We start from the raw sequence: 18,281 nt of genomic DNA, 5'->3' as shown, positions 1-18,281 counted from the left end.
GACCTCTGAAAGTTGCTCACAAACTTAGTTAATTTACTATAGATAGCACAATGCTCCATCTCATGTGCACTTGCATAAAGCTCACAAACACTTGTGATCTGATTAACTCCATAATTAGCCAAAGAATCCACTTTCATCGTCAAAGCTTGAAGTTGAGTAGCTATAGCAGTAGTTGTATCCACTTCCAGAACTCCTGCTATCTTGCCTTGCGGCATTCTCTGGGTTGGATTCTGGTATTCATTAGCAGCCATTAGCTCAATCAACTCATAAGCTTCATAGTAGCTTTTGGCCCATAAGGCTCCACCTGACGCTGCATCGAGCATGGTTCTAGATTGTGCTCCCAAACCATTGTAGAAGCAATTTATGATCATCTAATCAGGATGCCATGGTGAGGGCACTTCCTAAGCATCTCTTTGTAGCAATCCCAAGCCTCATATAGAGATTCTTGAGATTATTGCGCAAACTGAGTAAGAGCATTCCTGATTGCAATTGTCTTCGCCATAGGGAATAATTTGGTGAGAAGCTTTTGAGCAAGATTCTCCCATTTGGTGATAGAACCTGCTGGTAGAGAATGTAACCAGCACTTAGCTTTATCTCTCTCTCAGAGAGAATGGGAAAAGCCTCAGCTTAATAGCATCTTCAGAAACTCCATTGAACTTAAAAGTGTCGCAGATCTCGATGAAATCCCTGATGTGCATGTTGGGATCTTCTATAGGAGAACCCCCAAACTGAACTGAATTATGTATCATCTGAATCGTGCTCGATTTGATCTCAAAGGTGTTAGACGAGATGGTTGGTCTGATAGTGCTAGACTGAATATCATTGATCTTAGGCTGAGAATAGTCCATCAAAGCCTTCGGATTCGCTGTTTGATCTCCCATTACAACTAGTGCTTCTTCCTCAACTTTATCAACTTCTAATTCAAACTCTTCCTCTGCTTGATCCAGTGTTCTCTTTCGAGATCGAGAACGTGTTGGCATAAACGCACTCTAGAGTACCTGAAATACAATAAGTACCCAAGTAAGTAACAATATCCGAGTCAATGAACTTTATCGACCACTGATGACAAACACATAAACTAAAAATTAACACTGAGTCCCCGGCAGCAGCGCCAAAAACTTGTTAGGACGAAAACACGCGCTAATAATACACGCAAGTATACGCAGTTCGCAAGTAATATAGAATTCTTTCTAGTTCGTTCCCACAGAGACTCTTTTGGTTAATTTAAGATTTATGCAATTATGCAACAATGATATGGCTATTGTTCAATGCTAAGACGAATAACAATTTGAGAGTTTTATAACTAAGATATTACCTAACATGCAATTAACTAAAAGATTAAAAGGGTTGAATTAATATATGAGACAAACATGGGATTCTAACTTCATTAAATACTTCTTCCAAAGTTAATGTTCTTAACCTTAGCATGCAATGGTGACGACAACTAATCAGATAACACGAAACTAGTAAACGCCAACTTGCGTTGCACAAATACCATACTACCAGACATCCACAAAAGAGATAGAAGCTGAATAGATACCAAGTATGTAGTGACCCTATATGTCTATAGAATTTGACAACATAAAGGATTAATGTGCAAGTTATCTATTGTGATTACATAGGGAAAGTAAGATGGTTAAAACTACCTACGAATCATGCATAACAAATACATGAACCTATGCTAGCATGGCAAGTTCTAAATCTCTAAACTCAATGTCGCTTCATTAGAGATTAACACACTATCTTATATGTTCGCGACGCACATAAGACGAATAAGCACAACCAATACTAAAATATCATACAATCACCACACACTAAGATATCGAAACAAATTAACTATTGAAATCCATAAATAAATCCGTTAGAACCCCACGATAACGATTAGTTCATAACCGAACTCATCATCATCATGGGTTCCGATGAAAGCATGGTATAATAAACTAGGTCTTTATAAACTCAATAATAAACAAAGTACGTAATTCAGAGTAATAGGTTCAACAAACAAGAAAATTAGCATCCAAGATTACAACTTAAAACAAAGAATCACAAGAATAATCTAGATCATCTTCGCCTTCGTTGTATTGTTCTATGCGGTCTTTTCGTCGTCTTTTTCTTAGTCTCTGTTATAAAAAATGTCTTTAAAAAGTCTTTATATAGCAGCCCAACCAATCCAGAAGTCCAACCAATCAGTATTCTAATCAAATCAGGAATCTCAGAATTCGACCCGGCACGGCCGCGCGCTATCCCAGCGCGGGCGCGTTGTATCTCTAACAAACCGGCGTAGGTGCGCTGCTAACACAGCGCGGGCGCGCTGACCTTCTGGAAAAACTTCTGTGTTTATTTTATTAGCTGGATTTCTATGGCGATCAACGAGCAAACACCGTAGGCACCTTCCTAACACCAATTTAGCACCAAAATAATGCTAAATCTCTTTTCTTCCTTCAGCTATGCCTGAAATGCAAAAACACTACAAAACACATCAAAAACACAAATAACTCGAGTACAAAACACCAATTTGAAATTTTACAAAGCGTTATAGGTGGATATAAATGCCACTTAACACTAACACCCGTAATGCAGAGCATCAACGAAGAGCCTCCCTTTACTATAATAGAAAGGTTAAATAAAGTTTCTTTCAGCAAGGAGACTTAGTCTTGAAGAAGGTTGAGGCATCTGAAGTTGAACCGAAAGGAAAGCTAGCCCCTAGTTGGGACGGGCCAATTTGAGTCAAGAGCATTATAAGACAAAATCCTACAAGTTGGAAACCATGAACGATGAGAAAATGCCAAAGCCTTGCTATGTCAAAAACCTGAAGGTTTATTGTGTATGATAGAAAAACAAATATATGGCAAGCATGGAAAATGTGCCAAGTACAGAAATAGAACACAAGGAAATGAAAATAGCCCAAGTTTGTCCAATTAGAGGCTCATAAGTGTCGCAATCCTTCAATTGCGGTTTATAAACTCGAGTAATGATCATGTACCGGAATATCCAGTACTGGAAGACTTCAAAGACATAAGTAAATGCCTGACACGTGCAAATAAAAGGCTTGTAGCCCCAAAGATGCCTTGACTTTTTTGGGCTTGCAAAATACAAAGCCCCTAGGTGTGAATGTATATAACAAGTATAAACAAGGTCGATGAAACCATTTTCTATTCTTCGAAAGGGTTAAACCCATATTCCAGAATATTATCTACTTATGAAAGTTTATCATCTTATCTATCAAAATTTTTTATGAGTAAGCATCTAATGAATGCAAGTACTGAAAGACCAACCGCCAAAAAGATAGAAAACTATATAAGGATAGAAAATCCCGAAAGATCACAAGTCGAGTCCCGAAGGACAATTAGGATGCACACTGAAAATGTTCAAAGTCCATAAAGGACCAAAAGTAGATAAGAGCATAATCAAGAGCCACAGCGGACAGATGAAGCCATGCAAGGCCACGATGATCACTCATCAGAAGACCTTATAGCCTCGATATGGCCTTATACAAGAAAAGGCACGTACAAACTCAATCTATGAGTTAATAACATGGATATGTATAAAATACAAGGATTTTAAGGCTTGAAGCCCAATAACGCCCTAAAAGAACCATTCATAGTCATCGTTACAATACTGTCTCCTAGGCGGTGGTAACCCGCGCCTAGAATTTATTACCGAATAAAGGGACCTTTATTCATTGAAAAAAAATAAATAAATAAAATAGGCTTGAAGCTCAACGAATGTCCAAGAGGCGAAATTTCTCAAGTCGTTTAGCAATATGCCTCGTAGGCGGGGGTAACCTGCGCCTAGGAAGGCCGCCTAAGAAGCTTTAGCTATGAAGGCCTTCCACCGACACTCGGGAAGCAAGGTTTTTAGGAGTGTTTGCCTATAAGCCTCCTAGGCGGAGGTAAATCACGCATAGGAAGGCTTTAGCCACGATGACCTTCTATCAATGACCAAAAGACAAAGTTTCTAGGCGAAAAAAGGAAGTTGCTTCCTTGGACGAGGGTAACAACGCCTAAAATGAAGTTGCACAATCAAACCATTTTTTGAATATTTCATTCAGAATTTATGGGAAATAGAAAAGAGGGAATAATTATTAATTATTAAAATACTTATTAAATACAAGATAAAATTCTCAAAATAGAGAATGTTATTCAATGCATGATTGCATAAATTTATGTCCGATGAAAATAAAAATTACGAGTAAAGTCGTAATTAGTGTTTAAATTCCTTAAAAATTAAGGGATATAAAACTGATATTGGTTGGAAAAAATAGAAATTAATATTTATTATATTCTTAAAATTCATATAATTATATTATGCATAGGTGTACAAAAATGTCCGGTGACACAATAAATTATGACAAGAGTTCATAATTGTTTTTGCAATAACGAATAAAAAGATGGAAAATGATGAAGATAAAGACACAAAAGTAATAGAAGAAAAAGACAGAAGAAAAAGACGGAAAAAAATGAACAAAAAGACAAATCTATTGATGGAGAAAAGGACAAAAAAAGAAAGAAAAATAAATAAAAATCAACCATGCAAGGAGACAAGTTTCATGTCCGTCGGTTTTATATGACCTCCAAGGCGGGTAACTCGCCGAAATTCATTTTTTAATTATTTTATTAGTTGAAAAATAGATAAAAATGAAAATACTATTTGTTACATAGTTTTTTAAAATTATTAGAAAACAATACACGTTGGTAAGGAAAAACTTTTAAAATATTAGGAAAAAATACTCTTTGATACGAAAGTTTCTAAATTATTAGAAAAAATACTCGGTACAACAAAAATTTTAAAAATAATAGGAAAAAATATCCGTTAATATGAAAAAGTTTCGAAATTATCAGGAAACATTACACGTTGGTACGAAAAAAATCCTAAAACTCTATTCTTTCAATGGATAAAAGCTGTAGGTGCAATACCCTTTAATATATAAAAATTCCTAAAATATTAAAAATACACCGGTTTATGTAAAAAATTCCTAAATATATTAGGAAATATTATGAAAAATTCATGGAATTCCGAAAAAATTCCTAAAATGTTTAGGATAAATACTTAAAGGCATGAAATAATTCCCAAAATAGGGTGAAATAAAGGGGAAAATCCCAACAATTCAGAAAAATTAGAAATAATATTTAGAATTATTTCTTATGGAACAATATATTTTTGATGAATTATATCAAAAAATGGCAAAAATATCAAAAAAAGTGCCAGAAAAATTCCCAGAAAATTGGAAAAAACTATAATGAACATAAGGATGTTTTCTAATGGAGAATCGTTATAAATGTGTAGATCACTCTACACTTTACCTTAAAAATGATAATCAAAAAAAGGTATAAACTTAACTTCTACGGAATCTTTATACGGCTTCGCAGAAATTGGGGGCAAATGATATGGACTAAAATAAGCCTAAAAGCATATTTAATGTTATATTAAATAGACCTAGTGTGATCCAATGACCAAGTCTAATTAATAGGCTCTAAAATTCTAATTATTTATTAATTACGAAATTAACAAATAAGGTAAATAATAGCTTATTAAAGGTGTCCAATTAAGCATACAGCTCTATGAAAATTAGTCTCCAAGACAATTAAACTAACAAGAAATCGGCTTTCTATGCTTTAGGAACTCAATATCCAATCAAAGACGAAATCTTGTTCACCAAGTTTACGAACCCTAATCCAATACATGGACATCTAACATTTATTTAAAGACTAATTCTCTAAGAGATAGTGTGAATATTATGAGGGCAGTTTTAAAGTCACAAAACACAAGTCATTTTAGGCTTTGAGCTCACGAACCATATAATTAAATACGCGTAATAAATATAACCTAATTTTATCAGTAACAGTGGACAAATGTGTTATTTCAAAAGATATTAATAATTATATTTTTCAGATAATAATAAATGTAAAAAAAATCAAAAAATTATAACAATTATTGCGGATGGGATGACATCATTTTCTAATTTTTTGGAAAACAATTAGAAATTAATTTTATATAGTATAATAAAGTATTCGAGAGGATATAAATTAAAAAAAGCATAAATTGAAATATTTTAAAATTAGAAAAAAATTAAATATGAAGAAATTTTTTTCAATAACTAGAATAATAAAGTTTAATATTATTTAATAAAATAAGTATCATTAACTTAATGAGTTCTAAGGACATTACTTTGCAATTTTGACAAAAGAAATTAAAATATAATTTAGTTTAATACACACAACTAATAATTAAGTAGCACCATGTGCATTTGCACACATTACTTTGTAACTTCTTCATAATTTAATATACGATAAACAAATTCATAAATAATATCTATGAAGTACACGTGCATTGGGTATAAACCTATAATAATAATGAGTCCAGGTTCAGATTACCTTAAGATACATAATACATGTATAATCTATAAAGACTAATCACCAGGTTCAGTGATTCAATTCAGAACTAGCCGTTGTTGCTCGACTCAACCGTTTCTGCCTATATCTCCATGCAACTTGAATACGAGCTGCTGCAAGTCCACGCCAGTAAGGAGATTGATACCTGCAAAGAAGCCAATTATTGCATGAGAAAATGTAGTCAACTGATTCTCTATCAATATTACATAAAAATATTGTAAAATATAGCTCTTGGTTTTCCGCAGATAAAGGATCCACGAAAAGCTCTCATGAGTTCCCCAGCTAACAGTCTTGTGACTTCCCAAGTGACATGACAGCTGCTTAAAAGTAATACATAACTTGAGCTAAACTTATTTCTCAAGAGAACTCAAATTTTTAACTCGGGGATGACTACTAAGACAATATGTTTAGTGGCACGACGGTAAGCTAACTTCGCAATGTCAGTTGGATAACTATTTTTGTTTACCAAGTGTTTCTCTTTAGATCAGTACTGAACAGACATACAGCACTACTCTGAACAATAGGGGTACAGAATATTTAGACGATAATAGGCGTACAGTTAATTCGTATAAAGTACTGGGCACCATAGGGAAGCTAAACTGGAGAAAGGGATTGTAAATCGTTAGTTAATGAATCTAAAAATTGAAACTTCGTAATACAGTTACCTATAATCTGATAAAATATATATAGTTCAAAAGATATCAAAGATCACATAGTTTTTATAAATTTGTAAGCAGAAACAAACAAGCAGTATGGTTGAACTTGTGCACTAATACAAGATTAAATTTGTAAGCAGAAACAAAAAAGGTGGAATTTTAAACTTATGCAATAATACAAGATTAAATTTAAACTACAGTAAGACCGAGAAGGAGACAGGAAGATGCGAATCGGAGCCACTGAAATATATTATTCTTATATTTCAGATTCACTAATGTCAAGTCTAGAATATATAACCAATGACTTTGGTAAATTATGTACGTTTTAAGGTCCATTCTTTTTATATTGCAATAAGCCCGGGACTCTACATTCAGTCACATGAAGGATATAAATTGTAGCAAAAATGGATCTGAGCAGAGCTTGGTGAGGAGTAACATTGTTAAAAGTAAGCTATTTTTTTAATGTGTACACTTTAGGAATATTTGTCAAAGCCACTGAATCGTCTTTATATTAAAACATAAGTTGGAATGTGATATACACGTTACACCATCTAAAAAGTAAACTGACATAATGGAAATTTATGAGGGCTCTGAAAGTTGAAGAAGCTACCGCAGTCACAGTCTAATATTTTCTAGTCAAGTTTCTTATAATTCTAAAGAGAATGTAGAAAGAATTTAATGGAAAATTTTATAAAAATTACCTAAGGGCACCTTGAACACGAGGATTTCTCAAAAACCTGGAGAAAAGACTAGTGACTTCTTCGAGGTCTGCAGCTCGGAGTGTAAATGCTTCTACATTTGTTAAGCATCTTACCATTCTATTGCTTAGCAACTTGTATCCAGGAATTCTGATTCTTTTTCCATCTGCAGAGAAAGAATTTGTTTTCGAATGAAATGTATATTCTTGCAATATTGATTACTTCTTATGACCAATATAGCCATTAATAAATACTACTTTTTATTATAGCCATCGTAAATTCATAATATACATGAAATATGAAAGAATTAGACCAAACCAAAGATATCCCACATGTCCCACTCGGAAGTAGCATTGGGCAACTCATCTCAAAAGTTGATATTACAGGGTTAAGATATACAAACCCTTAAAGACGGTCAAACACTTGACCAAATTAGGCTTATGAAAATAAAACAACAGAGCTACCAGGAATATATCAATAATTTGTGTTGTTGCCCCAAAATCAATTTATACAAGAACTGTGACTTCTCAAACTAGAAAGAGGCCTGAGATAAGCTAAAAGAGATTAGAAGGATGCAAGTCTTAATTCTAAAAGAAATTTTAAGGCTTCAACTATGATAGAAAAGACACAATATAAGAGTATTATAATACATTGATGTATGTGGTGAAGTAAATCCGATTGTTGAGAGCCTGGCAGCAAAATTGTAGAGAAACTGTTTCTTAGTTTGCCCGAAAGGTATGAGGCAAAACTTTTGAGGATTCAAGAGATATAAAAAAATTGCCTTTATCAGCGCTAATCAATTCTTTGTAAGCTCGGGGAAGCTCAGGAACAAAAAACAAAAAAAAAATAAAAAAAAAATGAATAGATGGCTGAAGAGGCATTTCTAGCGAAAATTTCAAAAGAAAAAAAAAGCATGGTCTTGAAGAAAATCATTGGTGGCATATGGTAACACCTCATTTTTCATATGCAGGAAATTTGGACATGTGAGAATATTATAGAAATTTAACTGAACTGCCAATCCGGACATTGTTGATAAAGAAGAACTATTTATTAATATTGAAGAGATGTGTGTCAATTATTTAAAATACGTGAGATGCGCATCAATGTATGAATATCGTGAGAAGTGTGCCAAAACATAGTTTGCGGGGAGAAGTCCTCTAACCAAAAAGGTGATGATGGGAAGTACATCTACCAAACAAATTTCTACAACTAAGAAATAAGAGGGCTTAAAGTTATGTGGACAACATCGGATTTTTCTTAAAATATTTAATTAGTTAGTTGTTAGTAGCATAAATAAGGGGTTAAATGGCTTAAACATAATTAAACCCATGCATAACTTGCAACTGGATCATCAAACTCAAAAAGCTTGTATTCAAGTCACTGTAGTAATTAAAACTTGCATTTAAATAACCGCTGGTAACACCTTCAACGGAAATGGACGGAAAATTGATGTGGAAAGCTTCTTTATCAAACCTTATCCTTAATTCAAATAACCAAATATATCCCGATCCATTTATATACTTACCTACCCAAATTAAAATCTTTTTACCTCGTCTTCTTCTCAAAAAAGCAAATTTCAAACTTAAATCCTAAAATCGTTTTAATTAGTAGGCACAAACAAACTACAATGGCACACACATGTATATCCCTGTTGGTTACTAGGAATCCGGAGGTCTGAAAAGAGCAATCAAAGATGAATGAAGGTGATGAATTTTGGATGATTTTGTACGATACACAAACATGTACACACAGATATACGCACTTGAAATTTTTAATGATGTTAGCTGTTAGGTATACTCCATCTGATTCAAAATGGATTACATGTAGGTGTTGCAACTCCAATATCAAGAATTTATCTCTTTTCTAATCTAAGATATATACGTGTATGTTGGTAAATTTAATGGTAGAAATGAACGGACTTCCGTCCAAAGTCAACCAAGTTAACGGCAGTTCAAGTTTTTTTTTTGTTTAATGAGTTACATGCATACTAGTTTAATAATGTAAGTGCAAGCTTTTTGAGTTTAATGATTGAGTTACAAGCTCGAGTTACAGGCTGAGCATTAGTTCAATTATTACTAAGCCATTTAACCCCATAAATAAGTTAGTATCACATTGTATCTACTATTTAGGAAAACTGTTACATAAAGTTATTATTGCTACTATTTAGGAAATGTGTTAACGTTAACCTATTGAGACACATGTGTGTGTATTCTAGAAAACACACTTATTCAAAAAATATCAATCATCTTCCATATGATTTTTCTCCTAATTTTAATCCTAAAAGCCAATAGGAAAATGTTCATAACCAATATACTCCCTCCGTCCCACTCTTTTATTTACATACATTTTACTCATGCTTGGCACGCTTTTAAGACTATTATAAAGTATAGTTTTATAATTTATTTTTATAATTTTTTTCTGTATAAAAATTTAAACATTATATTTTTATTCAAAATGAAAAAATATTTAAAATTATTTAGAGAACCATACTTTACGAGAGCCCTAAAATGTGTGCCGACCCTCGTCCCTCAATGTAAACAACCTAGGGGGATGGTGGTAGTAGTTACTATATGAATATGTTGCTATATTTATCATTTCTTTTTTGCTAAATTAATATATGTTACATTTACATGTGTGAGCACATAATTTATATCAATGCATATTTACGGATAAATCTAGGAAGAAGATAGATATATTTTAGGGCCCGACTTGATTTTTTAAACAAGGTAAGAATCATAAAATGACTAGAATTCTTAAATGTAATATTAAGATGAGTCTTATTTTGCAAGACAATTACTTGTAGAAGGATTGATATCCAAGACATGGAAGTTAGTAAGAGCAAGTCCAAGAGATGCCTTATATGATGTCCTCAATCAAAATTTAGGGCACTTGATACAAAAGATATCTCCAACAGTATCTTAAATGTGCCTTCAAATACCAAATACCAGGACAACTCTGAAATGTCCTATTTTTAAGGCTATCCTAGTCAAGCCTTATTTCACTTTTAATAAATAAAAATTATTGTTGTATCTTTTTCCACACTTCTTTTCTCTTCCCTAAATTATTACACTTCAAATATATTATTATTACAGTAATGGAGCATAAAATAATGATTATTGTTGGAGTTCATATATATATAATGTCCTAAATTAGTAGGACACTATATTTTATAATATTAATAAGATAACTATTAGTAGACTCTCTAACTATCAACTATCATGAGTACATTATCAACTATCATGAGTACATTAGGATTGGAATCATTATAGTATATGTGAATAAAGATATTTTCAAGATTTTTAGATAATAAAAAAGTTAGAGAGTTATTTCAGAGATACACAAAAAAAATGTTTTTTGCATAAAGGCTATGATTGTATTGAAGAGGTTTAAGTAAATTTACTCATATTTAGTGGATTAGTGGTTTTACTGAATTTCCACGTTAATTGGTTGTACGTTAATTGGTTGTGTACTTACTTTCGTGTTTGTTATATTTCATTAACGTTAACTAACCGTGGATGCATTCCTTACACCATATTTTTGCATAGGATGGCCACATAAGATGACCACATAATCCCAGATGCATATTTGATCTGTTGCAACGTCATCGGATTTTACCAAACCCCAAATGTTGGGTTTGAATTTATTTTTTAAACCTAAAAGAGTTTGGATTCCGATTTCAGGTTTAAAAAAAAAATTGAAAGACCCCAATCGAAGGTTTTTGCTATATCTTCAACATGTTTTTCTTTAAAATATTGCAGAACATAGTGTTGAACAGAACATGTTGCATTACATATAGTACTCCATTTAAAAGTACTCTACTAAATTAAAACATATATATATAGATGATTAAAATATATATATAGGGGGTTACTCTAATAAAAACCAATTTTAGAACAAAAAATAGATATCAAATATTTTTTTTCAACTACTTTGAAATATAACACATGGTATGCAAATCGATCGTTGAGAGATAGAGAAAAATACAGTGAAGTCGGATTTAAAGAAAACTTCCTGTTTTAAGGGAAAAATCAAATTAAAAATGTAAGGGAAAAGCTGAAATTGTGTGTGGGAGGGTGTAGATTAGTGTTTTTAGGGGGGGCATTAGACTATATTGATCTAATGCCTTAGATTAGTTTCTAGTTTTTATTTTAAATTTGGTTTCTATTTGATCATTTGTCATATATATATATATATATATAACTATATATATAGGGTTTGCTTTAATGAGAACCCCAGCTTGATGAAATTTGAGATCTAATCTTCACCCCACAAATTTAAAGTTACTTTTAATGTGGAGCACTCATTTTAAATCTCATCATCTTCATCTTCAACCGTCACCTCCTCCTTCATCTTCTTCATGAACAAACCCGTCGCAACCTCCAACCATGGCGACCACCATTTCCGGCGGTTACCACCTCCGACGACTAACAAAAAAACACCACATGATTACAAAATAACCACATCCAGCCACCGGTAAATGGTGGTGATGATATTTATTTTCTGGTGGTGATTTTTTGTTAGTCGCCGGAAGTGGGTTGGGGTGGGTAGAGAGGGAAGGGTGAATGAAAGAGATGAAAGATAAAAATAAAAATTTAAAATATAAATATGTGTCTATGATTTAATCTATATATAAATAATGTGTGGATAAGATTATTGACTAACTTGACCAATTATTAACTGATTTTAGAAAAATGATTTTTGACAAGATCATAGCAAAATTGGTTTGATGATCTACCGAACATCGATTAGTTACGTATTATGGGTCAATGGTATAAACATTGATTAAAATAAAAATTATAAACTCCAGATATAAACATGTGTAATGGTGTTGTATCAACAAGTAAAATATGTGTCTCCTCAACCTAAACATATATTCTGCAAACAAAGCATATTTTGTATAATAATATATTTTGTTTCCACTTGCTACAAATGTATAGGATTTAAAACATTTTCATTCAAATAGTGATATATGTAGAACATGATATGCAAAATAGTTTTGCAATTTTTTAATTGCAAAACATATATGAACTTCAATGAAATAGTGGGCTCCATAAAAGTTTAGTCTATATTAATATATATTTTGGAGGAATTTATTCTCAAATATATGATATTATGTCATTAATTCGATATTATTAATTATAGTTTAATACCTTCTGACACGAAATAAAGAATTGCCTAAGTTAGATAAATGGGCTTATTTGGACTTAAATCATAAAGAAATTTGGGTTTATTGGTACATACAACATTACGCCGTAACTGGACATCAGAATTAGGCGATTTTATAGCCCATGGGAATATAAAACAATTATCTAAAATTCAGAAGTGTTCCAACATCAAGATTTTAACTGGAGCAACCCAGAATCAGGACAGGACTGCAAGATAGATTACAAATTTTACATTTATAATCCAATTTGTTTCGGGAAATTATTTACATTTTCTTGAAAATCATTAAAACTATTTTATATTAAGTTTTAAAAAGATATTGCAGAGGTGACTGGATAATTATAACATATTGTATTATAGAGTTAGACATAGTCGTACTTGCGAGAAAAGGGAGAGCAGCAACTTCATAGCTAGATGGAAGAAGAAGTGAAGGGATTCATCCGGACTTCAAAAAAACTTTTAAGGTTGTATTCTTTGTACATCAATTCTTAAACTCATGGTTTGCATTCTTAGTTGATATTTATTTTACTTATTAGGAGTATTTAATCCCTTTATCCAGAGGATTAGGTATATTCTTTGCCTTATTGTGTTTGTTTAGTACTTTAGTTGTATTGTGATTTTCTTGTGATTGCTAATATATCATTGAGACCTTAACACAATTAAGGGAGTCGCAAACTTTTAATTGTATCTACAATAATGTATCGGGAGAGGATTTATAATTTAAGTATATGATATGATTGACACAATTTATGTATTAGATCGGGAGATGGATATGCAAATTATGAAACTGATAATCTTTGATTTTTAATAGTATATAGTTGTACTTTGTTTGACCATGAGAATGGCGTTCAAGGGATAACTGTAGGCACTATAATCTACCTTTGAGACAGGATTTCATAAACACTAAAAGGATTATTTTTAGCCAAACAAGAGACACAAATTAGACATTCGTTATAGTCGATTGAAGAACACTAATTCTTTGATTGTTATCTCTCACACTTACAATATAGTTTTTATTTGCTTATTAAATAGGATATAGTTAAAACACCCATCAAATTATTCTCCACACTTTTGAATTGTAGGTGATAAAACCTTGATATGGGTATTGGGATATTTCCCTGTGAACGAAACTCTAAAAATATACATCAACAGTTCCTTCCCTGTGAACGAAACTCTAAACAATATACATCAACAGTACTGGGTATCACCCATGAAATATATGTTATAAGTCGCATGTTAAATTAAAATATATCACATGTTATACAAAATATTAATTTTATTTCATTTTTGAGTTTCATATTTTACCTCTTAATATTTTGGTTTTACGATTCGTTAAATCTGACCTTAATCGACCTAATTTGTTGTCATCCCTAATTTTGACTAGAATTATATATTAGAAGGGTGAGATAATATAGAAGAGCAACGAAAGAGAGTCTCGAGTCATAATCTATGGAAAAAGAAGATAAAGGATCAATATTACCCAAGATGATGTAATCCTATTCGCGCTTACATTCTAAAAGACACATCTGACAATTTTTCCTAATTGATTCATAATCTCTCTTAGACCTGTAAATGAAAAGAACCCTGACGAACTTTTAATGAACTCGAACAAAATCTTAACGAACCGAACACTGTTCAGAAACTTTATCGGACAAAATTTCTTGTCCAAACTCGAGTTCGGTAATACTCGATCAAAACACGAACTGTTCGCGAACATAACGAACCAAACACAAACGAACACGAATTGTTGAACATTAAATACATATTTTTTTAAAAAAAAAATTAAAATTATTTAATGTAAGCTACACTATTCATTGAATATTTTCCCAGTGATATATTATTTATTTTAAATAATTATAAAATATTTTAAAATATAAATTATGGATAACATATATTATATATATTTTTATATTATAAATATCCTATTTTGTGGAACCAGACTCGATGTTAACAAACGAGTTGAACTTGAACCGAACATGAAGCGAACTCGAGTCGAACACCTTAAAAGTTCGGTTTGGTTCGTTAAGATTATCGGACAAAATAATATTGTTTGAACACCTGTTCAGTAAGCTTATCGAACTCGAACTCAAATGAGCTTGACGAATAGTTCAGTTCGTTTAAAACCCTAATCACTCTCAAACAACTATGTGCAACTAGGTTTAAGATTATATGTGCCAACTATAGAAGTTAAATAAACACTAAAGAAAATGCATCGGCACCTCTATTAACAGAAGAATGCTCGAGGCACCACGTAAGAAGTTCTTCGCCGCAAACATCCCCTTCGGACAAAGGAACACTATTCTTATCTTCTCCGATGCTCTCAAGTTTACCACGAACAATGAAAACCATCTTATCAATCAAGCCTCCTTTAACTAAAATTCTGCTTCCTTTGATATATGTTTTTGTTTTCAGTCTCTCACGCATGGCATCCAAGATGGGTTCCTCCATCATAGTGAAGATTCGGACCTATTCATACATGATTTTCTTAGATAAAATATTGTAGAGTACTGTCAAAATAACATAAAATAAAATCTAGCATAAGATAAAATTAAGACATTGAAGCTCACATTTTTGACAAAATTAAAGAGGTGTCGACGTATATCTCTTTGAAGATCTTCAGGCAGATTCTCCAATAGCATTGTTTCATTTACCCCTCTGGTGGCAGCCCAATTATAACGTTCTGATTCACGAATCTGACTGCATAAGCGCATGCCAACTTTCATTTAGTCGATAATCAGTTAAGTAACTACAATTTATTTATTTGAAGTTAATTTACACACTAACACATGAGAGGAGCGTGTTTCTGAGGGAATAAAATGAAAGAGTAGCTTTTTACATAATCAAATTAACTACAAAACAAAGAGTTGCTTTTTCATACGAGGGCCTCTACTAAAATTAAGTAATTACAAATTTTTTTATTTATATTTCTTTGTTTCACGGGCAAGATTAACAAAGAATGACAGTGTTGAACCCTCAAACATGAATACAGACGTAATGTAATGTTCAATGTCAAATTAATAAGCGCAAGTACATGGAATGGTATACTAGTTCTTATAAAATTTTGGGCCCTGGACCCAGTGAGGCCCTGTGCGGTCACAGGGTCCGTACTGAGCCAGGACCGCCCATGAATATAGAATGAAGAAGGTAAGACTCAATCTGCAGACTGCAATATATATTGATCAAAAACCCATATTAATGGTAGTGGTCAAGTAACAAAGTATAATTCTTATCCAAAAAGTTTAGTCACTAGACAGGAGATGGCATTTCTCATACTGAAAATCAATAACTGTTTTTGTTGGGTCAAGTAAAATATGGACATCTACGGAATTAAGAGTTTGATTTCATTGAATAGATGAATCAAAGAAAGGAATGAATTTTAATTAAAAAATTACCTTCGTTGTTCCTCCGGCAAACGTCGATGACTCATCCACTGCTCAACATCCCGACGCCTTAAAGACATTTCTAACCTCCTAAAAGAAATTACATTTAAGGAGTCATCAGATCTGACTTGCACAAATTGCAAAGCTATCCTTCATAGCATCTGACACCCTGTATATCTTTTGTTGTTATATTAGTAATAGAGAAAAATCAACGGAGACCTCTATATTATCGGGGACCATATATGTTCTACAATCAAAACATTGCAATACGTATTATTATTTGAAAAAATTATTCTATAAATCATGTATGTTCAGCAAGCTGAACATGTATGTTCACCAAGCTGAACATGTATGTTCACCAAGCTGAACATGATGCTCTGCAATCTGAACATGTTTTATAGAGTAACACGTTTAAATATGTTCTACTTGCAGAATATATAGGATTCAAGATTTCCAATGAAATAGTGATTTTCGTAGAACATGATTCGCTAATACATGTCAACCAAACACAACTTTTATTCTCTGCATATATCATTCTTACTAGCATTTTCACTTAAATAGCAATCACGGAATTGACCGAGAGTTCAAGTACTGCAATGTTGTACCATTTATGTGGTGATTTAATTGTAACATCGACTATAAACGATTGTTACAAAGACTCAATCAAAGAGAAATTTACCTCCACAATTCAAAATTTCTTTGATTTTTCAAAAGCCGCTTATTGATTGTAAAGTTTAACTACAAACAGCTAGCTGAGGCAACACGTGTGACAAATACTCATTTTATGAGAAAATTTACCTACAATATTTAAAATTTCTATGATTTCTTTAAAATCCGCTTATTGATTGTAAAGTTTTACTACAAACATCTAGCTGAGGCAACACGTATAATATGTCTGTCTTATAATATAGCAATACAAAATCTATGGTGTCTGACAGGGTTTTATATCCTTCATCACGGAGTATTTCTTGAGTTTGACTATTCCGTTGGTGCAATGAGAACTAGGAAAGGTTTAACACTTGATATCTCTAAAATTCTAAGGTTTAACACTTGATATCTCTAAAATTCTAATGTACTGCAAGCAAAAAAAATTTAATCTGTTTGTACTATTTTTTTTTTTTGCCAGACTGTTTGTACTATTTTAAATGTACAAAACAATCATAATACAGATACTTCTATAAAGTAAAGGTATTTTGTATAGTTCTATTAATCAGCTCACCGAAATTGTAGTCCCTATATTAGACTAATGTACGCAAAAATGTTCTGATGCTCTCAATTATATTAATATCATCAAACTTTTGTAGGACCTTTCCAATATCAATCGCTACTAAAATAAAATACTAACCTGCGTCCGAGAGCCTGGAGAAAGTTCTGCATATTTCCAATGAGAAGAGCAAAAAGCAAAAGACCCAGGCCAATGATGGCCATAGTGAAGAGAACTTCCCAAACAAAATAACTTGGAGTTTGATTTCCAGCCAGAGTACTAATTTGCTTTGAAAATAAAAGGATAGATTACTTCAATGAGTTATAATTACTAAAATGTAACAGTAATGCAAACAAGTAATCCAATCTAAACTGGTGCAAAATTCGCCCAATTTCTATGAAAAAAATATGCAAATATCAAGAATTTCTTTAATGCAACCATTGTACATGTCATAATGCCAGCCATAGTGTACTAACTCAGTCAAAAGAACCCACAGACTGATATGACAAAAAATTTCGTGACTCGATCAGGTTTTATGATATTGTTTATAAATTATACGGTGTAGGAGAAAAAAAATTGAAATATAAAGACTTCGCCAGCTAATTTAAGCCGCTCGACCCAACCCGGCCCGAACCAACCCAACATACAAAGGGTAGGGTTGGGTTGAACTAATAATTTCGGGTTAATGGGTTGAATTTATTAAAAACCAAAATAATTGGATTAGGTCGTTTTTTACCTCCAAACCAACCAACCCAACCCGTGTTCGCCACAGTGTACAACACTGACTT

At 32.4% G+C, this 18,281-nt stretch overlaps 1 protein-coding gene and 1 non-coding gene across 2 annotated transcripts in view; one reads left to right on the top strand and one right to left on the bottom strand.

Annotated features, from left to right (window-relative positions):
- Positions 1-380: 380 nt before the first annotated feature.
- Positions 381-487, top strand: LOC141715433 (small nucleolar RNA R71). The gene has a single exon (XR_012572197.1). It is a non-coding gene; the product is annotated as a small nucleolar RNA R71 (small nucleolar RNA).
- Positions 488-6,190: 5,703 nt separating this feature from the next.
- The window catches only part of LOC141713195 (putative cyclic nucleotide-gated ion channel 20, chloroplastic), a 30,215-nt gene continuing 18,124 nt past the window's right edge, over positions 6,191-18,281 (bottom strand). The window contains 6 exon segments of the mRNA XM_074516492.1: positions 6,191-6,537; positions 7,750-7,912; positions 15,129-15,375; positions 15,477-15,606; positions 16,302-16,379; positions 17,635-17,780. Of these exon segments, the coding sequence (XP_074372593.1) occupies positions 6,423-6,537; positions 7,750-7,912; positions 15,129-15,375; positions 15,477-15,606; positions 16,302-16,379; positions 17,635-17,780 (879 nt within the window). The 3' untranslated portion in view covers positions 6,191-6,422.

Source organism: Apium graveolens, chromosome 3 (genome assembly GCF_009905375.1).
Source record: "Apium graveolens cultivar Ventura chromosome 3, ASM990537v1, whole genome shotgun sequence".
Taxonomy (NCBI): Eukaryota; Viridiplantae; Streptophyta; class Magnoliopsida; order Apiales; family Apiaceae; genus Apium; species Apium graveolens.
The sequence above is the reverse complement of the archived record's forward strand: the minus strand, read 5'-3'. Positions and strand labels throughout refer to the sequence as shown.